The 18034-nt window shown below is 55.7% G+C and overlaps 1 protein-coding gene across 2 annotated transcripts; it reads right to left on the bottom strand.

Annotated features, from left to right (window-relative positions):
• Positions 1-4574: 4574 nt before the first annotated feature.
• SKOR1 (SKI family transcriptional corepressor 1) lies at positions 4575-14508 on the bottom strand. Of its 2 annotated transcripts, XM_073304442.1 has the most exons (9): positions 14339-14508; positions 10425-12378; positions 9538-9634; positions 8745-8852; positions 7945-8016; positions 6564-6638; positions 6234-6308; positions 5657-5722; positions 4575-5285 (listed from the first exon to the last, which is right to left on the bottom strand). In XM_073304442.1, the coding sequence occupies exons 2-9, from the start codon at positions 12360-12362 to the stop codon at positions 5188-5190; spliced, it is 2529 nt and encodes an 842-aa protein (XP_073160543.1). In that variant the 5' UTR covers positions 12363-12378; positions 14339-14508; the 3' UTR covers positions 4575-5187. The 2 variants fall into 2 exon arrangements, with proteins under 2 accessions (XP_073160543.1, XP_073160542.1); XM_073304441.1 differs by lacking the exon at positions 7945-8016 and having other exon boundaries at positions 14339-14414.
• Between the last annotated feature and the right edge of the window lie 3526 nt (positions 14509-18034).

Here is an 18034-nt window from a genome sequence, read left to right as displayed (position 1 = left end):
TAACGAAAGCTGAGATTCTTATCCAGTCACTGGACTCCTAGAACCGGAGCTTGAAGTAAAGCATCACGATTTTGCCTTTTTATTTAAATCATATTTTGCCAGCTATTACAACACCTTACAAATGCGAAACCCATTTTGAAGGCTTCCAAAGTGCTTCGCAAATCAGGAGGTTCTTTAAAAGCCACTGAAATGTTGCCACCTCTCAGGTGGAGTGCAATAGCTTGTTCAGAGCAAGCCCACGGTAACATTGCAAACCATTAAACCAGGGAGATGAAGCATGCATGCCAGATGGTATTAAGCTAAAATTCCAGGGGCAATCTAGGTAGGCAGGACATAATTTCCAAGCTGAACTTGCATGAGGAGTCTTGAGCTAACACCTCTACTCCTGTGAAAACCGTCATGGGCTCTTTGACCATCAGAAGTGATCAAGGTCTCTGGTTTACAGCACGTCTGAAAGCTGGTACCTGTAACAGCGCATTGTTCCCAATACCAGGCTGAGGCAATGGTTCACCGCTAAGAAGAAAGAGTGCCACCTTTCTGTGTGTTACTTACACACACACACACACACACACACATCTCTACATTATGGGGCTGATTCTCCGGTGTCTTTTACCCTGTGTGCTCATCTCCACCTGTGCGCAGTGTATATAAACTACTACCTAGTCACCCTTTCAAGCTCCTCAGAGGAGCCGTGATATGAAAGCTTTGGTGCATTTTATTCCCAGAGCAATGTCTACCTGTCCCCCTTCTTACAAGGGCAAAGAATCCTTTCAAATACTTCAGGCCTGATTCTCTGTTGCCCTTACCTTGAGCCTGGCGTCACCTACCCCTGTGACAAATGAGTGTAAAAGGCGACCAGGTAAGATCAAGTGTTTGCACAGAGGTAAATGAATACACACGGTACAAGGCAATGGAGAGTCTGGTCCTGACACTGCAGTTTACCTGGCCAAAGCAGTTCCCTTTGATATACTGCTCCTTCTTTTGCTGACCCAAGAAATTTTGAAACAGCAACTGCGTCTCCTTCAACCTTCATAATCTCCCATATATAATGGAGACTCTGGATTTTACCTGGCTATTCGGGAGCCAATGAGAAAGCACAGCCTAGAGGTCACAACCGTGTATTTCCATAGATGGGCACTTAATTTGGGATTGCATCCCTGCAGCATTATTGTGGTGCTTCCAGTTAATTTGTACCTCTACTTGAAGGTAAAGTAAAGGGAAATAGGCTTTATGGAGGCTGGAATAGAAGTCCATTTGGCCATCTGCTGCTCAACCTCATGGCAATTCAGCAGCAACTCCAAAGTTGCCAAACGTTAACTGCCAGGTGTGTCTGCCAAGGAGCAAGGTGCCACGATGGGGGGGGCACGGTGGTCACCTGGGGCCTATGAAAAGAGAGACAATGAGCTGGAGGAGTATAGGTTGGCAGAAATGAAGCCTATGAGCCACACAATTGCTTTTAAAACTGTCATTTAATTGTAGGGCTATGGAGATATTGATGGCCCCAAAAGACAAAATGAAGACATGTTTATCACATAACACATCACTCTTTAGCATATAAAATAACACATTTAATATAATGAAGAGAATGGTTAGTATATAAAAATGCAGTATGATTTTAAATGGATGGTATCACATGTCATTTGGGTTGAAATGTGCCTCTGTTATGTGCACTGATGTCATCACACCAGTAGTGGGACAAACCTGAAAACTCTGGGGTTGGAATTAAAGTGTTTTTGGCTTACAGTGAAATTTAATTTGAAATGCAAATAGTCACTGGCGGCAAATCTGGCACTTTTTTGCCTTCAACCAAAACTGTGCTCTTTGGAAACGTTGTAGGGCTGGTAACAGCTCATTCAAAACCCTGCCTAGTCTCCCCTTCTCCAGAAGAAATATTCTGGCACCTGCATTTTGACATGCCAACGTTGTTTTCTTCCACAATACTAAGACGACTGCAATAGTTGTAAGGTGCAGCCTTGAAATGAGTCTGAGCTTCTTTTGCAGTCAAGCCTTTCTCCCAAAGAAGAGGTAAGGCTAATTGCTCTTGTGTATAATAAAAATGGACTAAAGAAGTCGTATGCAACTGGTTTTCCCAGCAACTTTGAATGCCTTGAAATTTGTAGTCTGGGGGTGACAGGACTAGAATTACCTGCCGTTCCTATTTAGCGTCGCACGGTGGCAGCCTTAGGATAAGAAATATATTTATGAACTCCAGTAGGCTCGGGTGGTTGGGGGGGGGTTGTTAATAACACCATATTTCCCCTATTAATGTTTCATTTAATTTAATTAGCATCTGAGAAACTAATTAAAATAGATACCAGCTCCCCACAATCAGCAATAAATTGTATCATTATCAATAATTGTGCGCAGAGCAATCATTCAGCTATTCACGCTGGTTTTTAACACGCATGCCACTGCGCCAAGCCGGGCGAGCTCCAGAAGGCGTGTGGCCGCCGGTTCGCGGCCAGGCCTCGCCGACGGTTCCGCTCAAACGCCTCTCGTCGCCATCAGGTGCGCGGCTCTTGCTTCAAGTAACGGGGCCCGGGCAAGAAATCCCAAAGCTGGGGCCAGGGGCTTTCCACCGCTCGGCTCTTTGGCTGAATCAATGAACCCCCAGTCGCGCCCCGATGGAGCAGCGACTCTGGGGGGCAGCGGCCCAGGTCAGCTCCTGCCCCCCCACCCCCCCCGGGCAGGGCCACTTTAAAGCGATCTGAGCCAGGCAGACCTGGGAGCGGGGGTTTCAGAAGATAAACTGGGGGCGGGGGGGGGGGAGACAGAGAGATCTTATTTGGAACAAGAAACTGACCAAACAAATGCTGCGTATGGCTCCCAGGGTAACAGCCTGGACCTTTTCACAGAGCAATTTCAGGGCGAATTCGGCATCTATTTACCGATGGATACACCATATATACAAACCCAGTTAGTAAGTAACCTACAGCCCTGTTGTTCAGGGACGGGGAGGCGCAACTGTAACCCCCAAGATCTGAGCAGCTGATGAAAGGATGCTGGGGTGTCCCACTGAACAAATCCCGCTCCCTCCCTGGCAGCCCGGCCACGTGCAGGGGTGTCCGGGCCTCGCCAAAAGATTGGCAGCTTGGCCTGGAGATCAGCTGACCAGAGGACCCCCTGCCTGTCATGTTACCCCCCCCCCCCCCGGTTGCTTCTATTTAATGTGGCAATGCTGCCCACTGGCTAGGCCAGGAAAGCCTCCCGCATCCTGCCTGGGGCAGGCCAGGGGGCGCCCCCCCCCCCAGTGGAGTCCGCCGTCCCTCCTTCATCTGCAGCTGTTTCTGGCTCGGTGCATCCCGGGCTGAACGCAGGTATTCGGGGCGAAGGGGTGCGCCAGCCACTCAGCACCGGAGTCCCCTGGGTGACACCAGCCTAGAAATGCGCCTTAGTGAGTTCCCGGGCGGCTCCACAGAGGAGGAAACTTTGCAAAGAAACGCTTCACCCCCCCGCCCCCATTTACCTCTCCCACCCCCCATGCCCCTTGCAGCGGAACGCTCGGGCCAGGTGAGGCCCGCGACACCCCCAGCTGGCCCATGCGGAGAGAAAGAGGCTCAGGGCCGCTCTGTCTGTCCTCCGGGTCTCGCTCCGATTCGGGGAGGGGGGCTGGGAAGGTGCGAGCAGGTGGCAAACGCTGGGCGTTGTTTGGGCCTTTGCACCAAGGGCGGGAGATGCCCCAGCTCCGGGCTGGGAGCGGGCCAAGGAGCCAGCCAACTCCCAGGCAGTCTCGGGCCAGGGTCGGGGGGGCTCTAGGAAGCCCGCAAGAGGGCCGGCTCCTGGCCCCCTGGCAGCAGCAGCGGGTCCCGGCCAGAGGAAATGGGGCCTGAACAGCTGATCTCGCCTCCAGCCTCTGCTTTGCGCGGCTGGCTCTGGGGATGGGGGAGCGGCGGCGGTAATGAACCAAAACCGGGGCGCGCCAGAGGCTGCCCGGCTGACTGCCGGGGAGATGGCCCCGGGCTCCTAAGCTGCTGCCGGGACTCCTGCATGTCCCTTCGCCGTCCCCAGCCGGCTGGGGCCGATACCGCGCCTCGGCTCCTCCGGCTGCAGCTGGGGCGGTCAGGCCCTGGGGGCTAATTGAATAAGAGCCTCCTGGTCCCCTGGGGGAAGAGCCTTTGCCCCCTGCCCAGGCGGGGGGAGAGAACCAGAGATGGGGGAGGCGGCAGAGGGAGGGGCTGGGTATTTCCCTGGTGCTCTCTCGCTGGGAAGCAGGACGGCCCCCCTCCCAGCCCTGGCTAGCCCGGCAGAGGGGGAGGCAGGGCCGGGTCTCTAGGATTCTGCTCGGAACTGGATTGTGGACACCCTGCTCCGGGCATTGCCCTGGGCCTCCCCCGGTCATCTCTGTTTGGCCCTTTCCCCCGTTTTCGCCAGTAAGGGCCGCTACCCGTGCTTGGACGCCGGCCTGAGCTCATTCGGAGTCAGCTCGAGCCAGTCCCTTTCACACTTCGATTGAGCCGAATCGCTTCGAACACAGTTCGGTACCCGACTTCCTCGTCTCCAGGCTGGCCAATAACTCAGCCGCCACCCCGCTGTGCTTAAAGGGGGCTTTTATTAAAGAACAAAAATCGCGTACAGAGGTTTCTCCCCCCACAACAGGGGGGAGGAGTTTTTTATTAATTATTATTATTATTTCTCCTTTCCTTGTGTGTACCGTGAGTCGCAAACCGCCCGATAAAGTGCTGTGACATCCATCATTTACAAGGGATCGTCGAGGGGAAATAAATATACATCATAAATCAATAAAAATTCAACAAATACTGGACCAAGAGAAATCACAGTACATTTATATCCATTGCACATAGCCACTGTTCCCAGTCTAGACGAGGGTTTCAAGAAGTGGACAGACAGGTAGGCATGGAGCGGGGCAGACAGTGAGCAAGGAGAAAGTCTCTGGCAGAATTCCTGGGATCGATTCGATTCACAGCGGACCTCGTCTGTGGGCGTTTTGTTTTGCTAATTCGCTTTTGGTCCGTTTACACCTTGGCGGTCAGCTGCCCGGATTCCCAGACTTTATGAGCTGCATTTACACTCCTAGAAACCCTGAGCCCGAGAGCTCCACACAGTCCTTTATTTACACGTGTCTCCTTAGAAATGGCTTGTGGCTGCGTTTTCCCTTTCGCGGCGCAAGGGGCTGCCGGCTATTTACACTCCGAAATCGCATGGCTTTGGCGGGGAGGGCGGGGGGGCTCATTGGGGCAGCAGGGGCGGCTTGAAGGAGCAGTTCCCCGTGCAGTGGCGAGGCGTGAGCATTTTGCAGGAGAAGTGGTGGAGCGCGTCGTGGGCCTCTGCAAAGGGACAGACACAAAGCAAACTCGTTACTCCTTGTCCCCCGCACGCGTTCACACCGGGCTCGGTTCGGATCCCCATCGCCCGGGGGGAAGCAGCTAGGCTTCCCCTGACAGCCGTACAATCTAATGTGCATCCTTCTTCAAGGACAATGGTTTGAGGCGATTTCCAGATCTGCCGCCCCCCTGCACACCTGGTTCAACATTTCCCCCTTTTACCGACACGCGTTGGTTTCCCCGTTTGGTTTCAACCCCAAGTGGCCTGCGTTTTATTTCGCATTCGTGTACCCCTTCCCCGCCCCCCCCCCCCCGCGGAAAATGATTTTCCAGGTGGGCATTTCCCCATCTCCTCCCCTGCTTTGGAGAGATACCTTTTAACTTCTGCTGGATGGCGTAGCGAGCTTTCCTCTCCTGGTCCAGTTCGTTACACAAGGTATCTGGGAAGAGGGGGGAAACGGATCAGAGATGTGATGCCTTCAGAGTGAAGGGCATAAATCATCACACAACACAGCCACTTCGAGGTTGAATGAAGCCAGGCTCTGGAGTTCGGGGTTTAAAACCAAACCAACCAAGGAGCGCGCTGGCTTAGGGTCGCAGTCTGGCATTGGAAAGCAACGGCTGAGAATTGCGCTTTAAGGCAGATGGATACAGTCAAAATTCAAGCAAACTTAGGCATTACTTCCCAGGTAATTTTACGCCTCGGTTTTTAATTTAGAAGCCCTGGAAATTGCTGCGATAAGAAGTTCAATCACTCCTGTGTAATGATGCCTCCGAGCCGTGTGCTGGGCTGGCTGGCAATTCGGGGGCTAATCAGAGTATACAGAAGGATATTCAATAAAAAAAATAATTGTTAAATTACCTCCCATTTACATGTAAATGACTGAGCTCACAGGGCAAGCGCCCTACCAGGGCGTCTACGCGCAGGCTCTCACCGGAGTCGGGCCTTACCTCTGACAATTTGTAGCTGCTGAACCATTTCTTCCCTGTACGCCAGCTCCCTCTTCATCTGATCCTGAAAATTATCTGTGCGGATGGCAGGCAGCCGTCAGGGAGAACGGTAACGCAGCTCTCCCCCCTCGGCCCGAGCATGCATCTAGTGGGGAGGTGTAAAGCAGGCCTGCGGGTGGGAGGCAGCTCCTACCTTTTCGGATGGGGCTTGCTCAAAATAGTGCGAAGCCACAAGGCCCCAGTGGGGCAGGTTAATGTGGATTTTAAGTCATTTTAAAAACTGGAGTCGTTGATGCGTGAAACGTGGGGGGGGGCGGGGGGAGCGGGTACCTTTTAGACTTTGGAATTCCCGTTCTAATTTCTTCCTAAGATCCACTTGCCCCAGGAGCAGTTTTTGCAACTCGCCTGCGGAAAGAGAAAGAGAACACGCACTTCCCATATGGAGAGACATCGGCGCCTGCTTTAATCGCATCACATTAATCACAGGAGTTAATCACTCCCGGGGGGGGAAATACCTACAGCCAACAGAAAATTATAAACGGGGCGCTCTGCCTGGGAACGAAAGGCACCTGAAATCGGTGGGGTCCATCCTAAGGGACGGGGCTGGGAGCTGCGTCCGTTTTAAGGAGCCCACAAGCACCCTCGAAGACCGGAGGATAAAACCCTGGGACGCTTTCTGTGATAGGAGAGAGGTTGCAAGAACGGCGGGTCGGTGGTTTTAAGGCCAATCTGAATTCATCATCGAGTCATGAATCATTCCTCGGGATTTCCGATCGCCCGCGTTCGGAACAGTTCAGCTCTTCGCGCGGAATCAGGGGGACGCGCCAAACCCCTGCCCATTAAGGACCATGCAAATCACCCCCCTTCCTTCAGCTTCCTCACGGATTTATGGAAAGTGACAACGGAAGGTGGAGGTGAAGTGACTCTCTCAGGCAGCAGCCTGGCCCCCTTTCACGGTTTCTCTGAATGCTGACGGGGTTAGTTACAGTTTGGGACCCCTGGCCAGGCCTCGACAGCTCTCCAGCCAGCCAAAAGAGAAACGAGCCCTTCTCGGAGAGTTTGTGCCCCTTTATTGGCAGACAGGCCACCATCGCTGCGCGCTTGTCTCTACCCGGCCTGTTTCAACGCGCCCCGCATCTCTGCTAGGGGCGCGATTCGATCCGCTTCCACTCCGTTCCAGATTAGGATTCGGTCCTTTGGACAGGACGGAGGAGTAGATCCCATTTACCCAAATCTCTCTAGCTCACTATCCATCTGCCTCGCTTGTTCAAAACCCAACAGGGAGAGGAAATGGCGTACGAAGCCCACTGTGCACTTGGGTTGCTCTGGTAGCATTTCCCCGCCTCAGGAGTTTCACACACACTTCTTGGGGCCGCGCCACTCTGCGGCAGGGATGGCATCGTTTCTCCTGGCGAGAAGGCAAGAGCCTGCGCTCTCCAAACCCTTCTGGGTGGATCCCGCCTTCCAAGGTCTTTGTGTAAGAACTTAAAATCGGCTACTTGTCCCAATCCAGTTCCTTGGATTGCAGGGCCCATTACATACCAAGAACTGAAACTCCAAGTAAAGCCCCAGAGATTCCTCCCCCACCACACACGCACCCGGTCGGGACCTGAGGTTACCGAGCTGACAAAACAGATTGTGGGAGGACGCAGCTGAGAAGCTAATGGAAAAATCCCCCTGCCCCAGGGTCACCAGAGCCCCGGAACCTCACCTCTTGCCAGATTTTCAATGTCTTTTTCAACTAGTTGGGTCCCCATAAAGTCAATGCTGAGACCTTCCTCACCTGCAGTGCAGAACATGCATAGCGTTAGATTGCGTCTAGAGGAGACCTGAGGGGCAGAGAGACAGTGAGAAGCAAGCACTGGTTTGCGTTCATCTCTGGTACTGGCGCGAGGGACTGTGTCGCTCGTGCAAGAGCCAGACTGTCCATAAACAGTGCCCCGGCCCGGGCCAGGAAGTTTACTAACCAGCTGTGAAAGACACAACCGCTAAGTCTTCTAGTCGTTGGGCTGGAGATCAGCGAGTCCTGTCCGCATTAAACACAGTTTGACTGTAAGCTCCTTGGAGCAGCGACCTTATCTTGCTAACTGCGGCACCCCTCAAACCAGTGGAGTATTAAACAATGAAAGTGGGGTGGGGGTTAAAGCTAAAACCGGATCCTACTTCTCATGTGTGTAAGTGACAAAACCCTGAAAGGGAAAAAATCAAGGCCATAGCAACCTAGGAAAAGTGACTTGTAATTCACTGAGTTATTTAAATATTTATTTGCCTAAAGCTGTAGGGGACAGCTTTTTACTGGTGATTTAAACGAGCTCCTTTCAGGGGAGAACAAGTCCTGTCAAAAATATCTATTATTTCGGCGGAAGATAAGGAGCGCAGGAGTTGTGATTTATTGGTCCTTTGCACGCACTCCGGTTTCCACCGCAGTTTTGCGTCTGAAAGGTCACAGACCGGGTTACAAAACAAAAGCCTCCTTTGGAGCAGAAGGGCAATCCTGTGCCTGCCGCTTACCTCTGTCGGTATTTACAGGACTTGGATGCGAGACATTCCTTTGGTCTTGATAGGATTTGCTGGTCTCTAAATCCTCTGCTGTCGAGTGATTGTCGTCTTTATCTTGCTCTTAAAGTTAATAAACCGATTTTCAACCATAAGCAAAGAAAGTATTATCCTAATATATCCTTAATTACATAATTAAGGACAAAGCCCCTATTAAAGCCTTCTAATCCTAATCGCTTTGCAAGTGGACAGGAGCTTGCTCTCCTGGAGGTTTACTGAAAGGTGCCTTCAAGCTCCCCTAGAGCGCACACGCGCTCCTAAACCGGAGGGACCAAGAGAGAGGTTGAACCGCGTTGAAAATAGAGTCAAAAATCACAGGCTTCTCCGTTACAAATTCAGCAGCTGCTTCGAAGTTTTCGCTACCAAACCTTTTGCAAGCGGTGACTCCACCAGATACAGGGAGAGGAAAATACTTGCCTTTGAAGAGCAATTTACACCCAGCAAACACATGCCCCTAAATAAATCCGACTTAAAAAAAAAAAAGCAGTCACCCGAAATGACACCCGAGGTTTGGATTATTTGCACGAAAGACCTTCCCTGAAAACAGCTAAATTTGTTTGAAGGTCCTGCCAAAAATGGAAATGACATGTAAAGATTCATATAGTCTATTAGCAGGCTTGGAATAAGAATTATTCCAAAGGAGGTGGTGATGGGGGGGGGGTGAGTGTTGTCTCTCTTTTCTCTCCCCCTCCCCCGTTTAAAATTTCAAGCCACCGGAGACAATGGCTAGCAAAGAGGGCAATTTTACCATTTGCCTCGGGGTTGCAAAGGTAAGTGGCTGCGGGCCCCAGTGAAGCAGCGTTCTTCAGAGCCTGCAGATGGTCTTCTCTTTCCTGGGTGTAGACCTTCAAAATAAAGGGAAAAATTAAACGGAATTAGTTGGGCTGGGGGGGGGGGTGGTCACACCAGCGAGGATCCCCAGACGCCCCGGAGTTCGGGGCACTTACTGCTGCGGGGGGTTGCCAGAGAGTGACTTCCCCGCGGCAGAAGGCGACGATCGTTTTATTAAGCGTAATTATTAGCGCTCCGGAGAAAATTACCCCCATTAAAATCCAACCGCAGAGTACAAGAGCTTTTCAAAGCCTGGAGCCCCCACAGACCCAGCAGACACCTAATTTTAGGCAATTTCCCCCCTAAGCATGAAAGCAATCCTTCTAATCAGGTTAATTAGCTGTGGTTTAATGCGGCTGCATGTAAATTTACAGGTGCGCCGAATAACCCCTTTTAAAATAATAACTGGGGGGGGGGGGAGGGCTGAATCAAATCCTCCCCCCCCCAGATGCGCCGTGGCATTCATAGCGTGCGGGGTTGAATGTCCTGCCGGCTGCGGACAGTGCCCGTCCCCTGCCAGCTCCCCCCAGAGTCAGGCACGGCTCCTGTGTCTCGGCTAAAGCCACGCAGGCCCCTGGCGATCGGAGCCGTCTCCGCTTCCTCCCACGTCTGTCCCCCTCCCCAGGGCCGGGTCTCCATCACCTGCCCCGACACGGCGTGCTCCCGCCTGCACCGCGGCCAGGCCTGGCCTCTCCCGGGGGCTGGGCCTTGCACCCACGCCCGGGGCTCCAGGGCCCCGTGGGCCCAGCGCCCGAGCTCGGGAAGGGCCCGGCTTGGAGCTGGGTGCCCGGCGGAGCCTCCCACCTCGAAGCCGGCCCTGCTGCCGCTCCTCTGCGGGCTCCCCTCGGGCGGCGGCCGGTTCCCTTCCTCCGGCCCCTGCTCCCCGGCTGGCTCCTCGGCCAGAGCCGGCGGCGGCGGCGGCTCCTCCGCCCTGGGCAGCAGCTGCGGCTCCTCCGCCGCCGCCGCCGCCTCCTCCTCGTCCTCCTCGTCCTCGGGGAAGCGGTTGGACTCCACGTCCACCTCGGGCTCGTCGGCCGTGTCGGCGCCGGGCGAGAGGGAGCGGTAGCTGGAGCTGCCCTCGCTGAGGAAGTCCGGGGACAGGTAGCCGGCCGCGCCCCGGCCCGCCCCGCCGTAGGCCTCCCGGGTGCCGTACAGCTTGGCGATGCTCTCCGCGTCCTTCACCACGGGGCGGAAGGCGGAGAGGTAGCTGCCCTTGCGGGGCAGGGGCAGCGGGGGCAGCAGCGCCTCGTCCCCGGACCGCTCCTCCTCGGCGGCCGCCCTGGAGAGGGCGCTGGAGCAGCGCTCGCCGTCCGCCCCGGAGCCCTCCTGCGGGGTGGCGCTGCTGCGCCCGCTGCCCGACGGCTCCGAGCCCTCCAGCTCGCTGTGGCGGCCGCCCAGGCCCGGGGGGTCGGCGGCGGCCGCGGCGGCGGCGGCGGCGGCCGCCACCACCACCGCGGTGGCGGCCGCTTTGGCCTGGCTCTGGGCCGGGTAGGGCGGCACGGGCAGGCTGCCGGCGGCCGGCCAGAACATGGGGAAGGGCGGGTAGACGCCGCCGTCCTTGCCCGCCCCGGCCTGGTGCGGCGGCGGCGGCGGCTGCTGCTGCTGGGGTTGGTGGGGGTGCGGGTGGCCCCAGAACATGCCCGGCGGCAGGGCGCCCCCCTTGCCGGGCTCGCCCCCGCCGGCTCCGCCGAGCGAGTCCTCCTGCTTCTTGGGGCAGAGCCCGAAGGCGGCGGCCGGGAAGCCGTAGGGGTGCGGGAAGAGCGGCGGCGGCAGCTTCTGCAGCATGCCGAAGCCTTTGCTGGGCACCGGGATGACCGGGTAGCTGCGCACCGCGCCGGCCCCGCCGTGCGCCCCGGCCAGGCTCAGCGCGCCGCGCTCCCCGGGCGCCTCCTCTCCGCTGCAGCGGAGGCTCTTGTGCGCCGGGGCCAGCTCGGCTCCGCCGGGCGGCGGCGGGTGCAGGGCGGCCTTGGCGGCCGGGGAGGCGCCGGCGGCGGCGGCGGCGGCCGCCCCGTGCAGGGAGAAGGTCCGCTTGCGGGTGCCGCCGTTGAACATGGCCTTGACATCCTCCCAGGCGTGGCTCAGCTCGTCCGTGGCCGTCTTGTCGCCCAGCTTGAGGTGGCGGCGCCAGGAGTTGAAGTTGGCGGCGTCGGGCTGCGTGTACTTGGCGTCCGGCGTGCGGTGGGAGTGGAAGATGAACTTGTTGGGCGAGAAATACATGCTGCAGTAGCCGCACTTGATGCACTTGGCCCGGGAGCTGTTGTAGCGGGCCGGGATGAAGCTGCCCCGCGAGCCCCAGGCGCACTCGTGCACCACGTCGAAGGCGAAGTTCTCCGGCAGCTTGGGCGGCTTGTGCTCGCCCAGGAAGGACTTGCAGAGCCGCTCCGCCTCCCGCTTGGTGATCATGCCGCAGCGCCGGGAGGAGATGGGCATGGCCCCGGCCCGCCGCAGGATCTCCAGCTGCACCGGGGTGCACTGCACGCAGGTGATGCCCAGCGCCACCCGCCGGTTGTGGATCTCATTGTAGCTGTAATTCTTGAGCAGGGTGTTGGAGATCTGCGCCAGGCACAGGCGCTCCTGCCCGTCGATGACCAGGGACACTATGGGCACGCCGTACAGGGAGGTCTCACCCACTTGGTTGGGCTTGAGGGGATTGGAGCCCGAGTAGGGCTGCAGCTCTTGCTTTGAATTCGGGGAGGAGCTTGCGTCTCTCCCCGTTCCCATCTGACTGGCAATCGCCTCCATCCCCCCCAGAACAATCCTGCAACACAAAAACACAACAAAAGGCAGAGATTAGCCACGCACCCCCGCGGCAAACCGAACCCTTACTCCTGGGGGAAAGCAGCCAGCCAGGAAGCCAGGCAAACTCCAGCGGCCAACCCTGCCCGGGCACCGTGTGGCCTTTTGTGTCGCAGCCGATCTTCCCCTACCCGGTAAAATTGTCTTAGCAGCCGCACTGCATCCGTCTCTACACCGCGGCAGGGGCATTGCACAGGCAGAAAATCCCCTGGGCGCTGGATGGTACAAGGAGACGTTTGGAGAGGCTGCCGCTATTCTTTGTGGCTTGAAAGGTTTTGCTGTGTGTTAAGTAAGACCTGTTCCCCCTTATCCTCCCTCCCCCGGTCACCTATTATTCCAGGATCTGTCTGCCGTTCCAGACCCATGCAGACCTGAGAAGGAGGGCCAAAATGTCATTTTAAATCTACCACAATTACTGCATTCCGTGGGCACACGCAGAGGAAGAGAATCTCGAATATAAAATATTAACGATCGACACAATGCACCTCTGTGTGTCGCAAAGGAATCGCTCGGGGTATTTAGTTACAAATGAAAATAGCACAGCCAGAAATGAAAACACAAACCGACCCCGTTTGTTGTCAGATTTCGCCTTTGGATCGCAAGCCTGCCTGGTCACTTGGCCATTTCTGAGCAGAAGTGGGGGGCATTAAACGCAACAGCCCGACATCCCTTCGTGAAGCATTTGGGATTTTTTGGGGGAGGGGGGTTCCCCTCTTTCCCTCTATTTTTAATCTCCCACGTTTCAGACGCTCGGTTTCTCACTCTAACCTATTCCCTGTTTGTTTGTTTGTTTGTGTTAAATAGCACCTAGGCTAGGTAAGTGCTGGAGGAAAGGAAAACAGACTTTAATGAGCGCTGCGTGCAATTGTATTTACACATTAGAGAAGCTACTCAGTAAATAACTAGCTAACCTGACTGCTCCACTTTAGATAACCGTGAGGGGATTTACACAAACCGCGGTTTTAAATAAACTCACTGTCTTTCTTAGCCTCCCAGTAATCCTGCGGTGACACTGGGCCACATGCATTTAATCAAAACCACTGCGCTCATGCTTTAAAGGGTTCCCATTTGTCAGCCCGAAAGAGTACCCCAAAACGAGAGAAGATTCAGGAAATGCTCTGCGGCCGAAAGCTGTCGGGTTTCCTCAGCGACTTTGGGCCCCGTGTTATTTTTAAATGCGCTGGACCAACAATTCTACTTGAAACGAGTTGAGCATGCACGGAAATTCTCCCTTGTCGAATGCCATTGCAGGGGATTAGGAGCGAGGAAGATTACTGACCTGCCCCATAAGGCTCCCAACTCGCCCAGAGAGCAGAAGGAATCGTGAGCCAAGCAAATTAGCTTATCTAAAAGGGATCGCCGCATTAAGCAGCTTTCATTGTAATTACACAAAATAGCTGGAGTAGTGTCCTCCTCGAGATCAGACTAAAACTTCACCCCACCTCTGTCTAAACGCTGCCATGTTCCAGACAAAGGGGCTTCACTGTCTTGGCTGCAGCCAAAATATTCCTAGCTGGGATCCAATATTGGGAACACGTATTTATTTAGATTTATGGGGGGGGGTGATTTTTTGTTTATTTTTAAGTGACTAATTCAGGACAGCAAGTTATTCACCCCTCACACCAGCACTCACATCCCAACGCCTAATTGGACGTGAAACAGGCAGAATGTGGCCGAATGTCATGGAATTAAAAGGAATTACTTTGAGATCAACAGAAACGAAGGAGGCGCCAGCCAGGGAAGGAGCAGAGAGGCAGGCGGCAGACGGGAAAGCCCGAAATGTCGCTGAGCCACGTATTGTTTCAACGACTCCCAGGGTCTGCTTGGATTTTCGGGTGTCGGGTTCGAAGCAGGGTTGCAAAATAAATTCAAGGAAAGCCATGGAGTGCGGGCGCAGGTTTGCAGGGAGGGGAAGGGCTTACCTTGTGCGGAGCAATCCCTGGAGCGACGGGCAAGGTCGGAAGCAGTTGTCAGAATAGCCCAGCGCCCCAAAACCAATCCACCCGCAGCTCGCTAGGTTCCGTTCTTGCCAGGCTGCAGCGGCATCCACAACCCAATGAAGCTGCGGAGTTTCATGGGAGCGCCCGGGCTCCTGCCCTCCGCCCGTGTCCTCCCGCGCGGAGATGCAACAAGAAAAGTGACCACATGGCAGGTCCAAGGGAGGATCCTGATCCTTAGCTGAAGACGCTGCACATTGATCCAGTGACAGCTAAAATAATAGGAAGGCACACCCACTTAGCACCCGCGTATTTACATTAACTGCCTTCGGGACCCGGGCGCGCGTCAATCACGGTTGCGCTCCAGTCAATCAAAACGCAGCCCGGGCTGCTTTAAGAGCTGGGGGGGGGACACAAAAATTGCTGGGGGGAGGAGAAAGGGGGGAGGAAAGGAAAAGCGCTTAGAAAAATCCACGCGATCTGGCAAAGGTAAGCGCTTGGATTTGTCCACCTTTCACCTGCCGCGGGGCCATCTCCCCGCGCTGCAAGCGGAGGGAAACTCGGGCTGGGGGAGGAAGGGGCTAAGAGAAAGGGGAGCCGCGGGGGAGGCCCGTCCTGACACACCTTTCTGTCTTTCTCTCTTTCTCCTGCCCGCCAGCCTTAGAGCGATGGAGGCTGGCCAACGGGCGAGGCGTCAGTCCCGGGGGGTCACCGAGCGGCTCCTCTCTGGGAGCCGCGTCCGCAGGGTGGGCGCCTGCCGTGTGGAGAAGGACAGGAACCAAACCGCTGTGGTTGGAGTTTTATTTTTTTAGCCAAGCTGGGTCCAAAGTTGGCGCGTTGGGAGAGCGGCTGGGGCTGCAAACCCTGAGCACAAAACCGGTTCAGGAAAGTTTGCAGCCCAGGGTGCATTCGGGGGCTTCCCCCGCCGCCCCACACGGGGTCCAGAGTTAGCCTTACCTCGATTAGCGGGCGCGAGAAGGGCAGGCCAATGTGGCACTCAGCTGCCCAGCAGAGGAACCGCTGGGAGAGGGAGAGAAGCGGCGAAAACCTGGAGGGGCCGGAGCCAGGTGTTTTCTCAGCCTCCCAAAGCAGCCCCGAGAAGCCCTAGCCCGGGCTGGCTAGGGGGCCTGGCGGTGCCCAACGCGGTAACAAACGGGAGCAAAAGGGGAGGGGGGAATCGATGGCTGGAGAAATTGAGGAATTTATTATTTATCACGTTAAGGGGGCATCCAAAGAGGCCTCCGAGAGAGGCCAATCAATTCTTGTTTGAAAGTAAAGACGCCATGAAATGCGACAGAAAGTCATCCCGGCCTCTGGCTAACGATCTCTTCGGCGGGGTAATTAGAAGGCGCAGTAAAAAGGGAAGGCGCTGATTGTTTTTTAAACTTTGCATTCAGAGGTAGCCGCAGGCTGGGTCCCCTCCCCAGCCCGCTGCCTGCGAGCCCCGAGGCGAGCCGCCTGCCTCGGCTCCAACCCCCCTCCCTGCGAGCCCGCTGATCTATTTGTGCAATACTCGCCGGTAACGAAATCCTGGTGAGATTAACTATTTATAAGCTGATCAATAACCATCCTTCAGCTCTCTGGGGACCCTGGCAGCTCCCTGGCCTCGCTCAGGAACCGCAGGGATGAGGAGCAGGGAATCTCTGTCTCTAAATCCACCCAGGAGCTCGGCTGTCTGAACCCGGAGAGCCACCGGGAACATCAGCCCCAAAGTCCCCGAAAGAACCATTATTGCTCGCCCAGGACTAACCCGGTCACTCGCCTGCGTGTGGGGGCTCCACGGGCCAGGCACGAAGTCGGGCTGGTGGCGTGACTTGAATGGGGAAAGCTGGACCGTGTTATTCGTTAGTTAAACTCCCCGCAACGGGGCTCCGGGGTACTGGGTCATTCGGGGATTGTGATGAATTAGGCAGAGGGATTTTTTTGGGGGGGGGTAAGGCCATTACTGCGCTACCTGTCCAAAGGAAAACCCCCAGCCTCCGTGTCCAAAACTCCCCCGTAAATCTCAGTCCTCTTTGCGGCTCCTGCACAAATGGGAACTGCTAAAAATCAAACCATCTTAACTAAAGGAAGCGAGTCTCTCCCGGGGCTATCGAACTGGCGGCTGATCCGCTGCGTGGGCCGCTGGGTTTGACGGGGGAGATTTTTAAAAGCGCGCGTTATCGTTTACAAAAATGATCAACCCTAAAAAGGCATTTCCACAACCAAACAACCCCGGCCTTTCCCTGCAGCTCCGCTCCGCTCCTCGGGCTGTTTCTAAAGCATTGTGGCATTAAGTGCTCTTAATGGCCACGTTAATTAAACTGTAATTAATCATACTGTCCGGCCCAAATTTGAGCAATTACACTAATCAAACAGAAGTTAATAACGGCCCTCGAATCGCCCCCAGCTATTACTTTTGTTAAGCAGCCTCCCGTTCAGCTAGAACCGCTTTTGCCCTCCGCCGACATATGTGTTACATATTAAAGCAAGTATTGTTATGAAAATCATATTGCCTGCCTGGGATTTAATGTGTCATTAAACGTATTTGTCCTTGAAAGCAGATTTAGGGCCATAAATCTCTTCCTCGGAATACGATTCAAGTCCAGCCTTTCAGGGCTGGGGCCGGACCAGTCCTTTTCAAACACACCAGAATTAATCACAGCTCGGGGGGGCTTTAAAAGCCAGGGAGCTGGGAAGCGGTGGGTGCCCCACCCTGGAGCTTGGGGCACAGGCTCCTGCCCGCATAAAAGTGCCGTTAAGGCAGCCACTTTAAGTCCCTGTCCCCAGCGCTTCCCGCCGTCAGATTGAAATTCCCCGTATTGCCCCGCCTGGGTTACCTAGCCCGGCTGGAGGGGGGGGGGCGGGTTGGATGTAACATTTATACAGACTCTAGGTAACCCTGCCCCAGCCGCCTTCCCCGCAATAATTACACTCGGCTGCGGTAATTATTCCTCGCCTTTTAATTATTTAAAGCAACCACGGAAGGCTGCGTCGTGCCCAACGATTGCGCCGCGCTGTCGGGGCCGAGGAGCTCGCCGACCCGCGGAAGGGATGGGCCCCGGGCCCCTTGCAAGGGGCCCAGCGCACCCCGGCTGCCGCCTTCGTTCGACTTTCCAGGCGTCATTTTAGCGGGGTCCCTTTGCCCGCTCCTGCGGCGCAGCCCGCCTGTGAACTCGGCAGCCCGGGCGCGGAGCCCTCTAAACAAATGCGTAGCTAAATATTCCTTAGGCGTTATTACTGCGCGAGCAAAGCAGGCGGTGCCAGCCGCCCTGGCTGGGCGGACCTGCACGGCCCTTGAAAAGACAAACCCTTTTCGTAAGCCGGAGGGAAGGGCGTTTCTGGAGGCAGACAGCACCCCCCCACCCCGTGCGCCAGCCTTTAGACGTTATTTTCATAGAGTTTGTAAATGACAAGAGTTACGGGTTCGATATGAATTAGGCGGCACGTTTATTTTTGTGATTTGCTCCCTTCCGAAGCAGTCCCGGTTCGCGCTGGTTTTGGGAGGGGCGCTGAGTGGCGCCTTTGCCGGTCGCCGTGTAAACGCGCGGCGAGGAGGCGAAGTATCCCTGTAACTGCTCCGGGGGACGCGCAGGGCACCGCGTTTAACAGCGCCTTTGGCGTCAGAGCGGCCGGGGCTCAGCGGAGTTTCTAGGGGCCCCGGAATAGCCCCGTCCCGCGCCCCACCGCGCAAACTCCGCG

This window comes from Lepidochelys kempii, chromosome 10 (genome assembly GCF_965140265.1).
Source record: "Lepidochelys kempii isolate rLepKem1 chromosome 10, rLepKem1.hap2, whole genome shotgun sequence".
Classification (NCBI taxonomy): domain Eukaryota; kingdom Metazoa; phylum Chordata; order Testudines; family Cheloniidae; genus Lepidochelys; species Lepidochelys kempii.
Note: the sequence above shows the minus strand (reverse complement) of the source record. Positions and strands in the feature narration are given on the sequence as shown.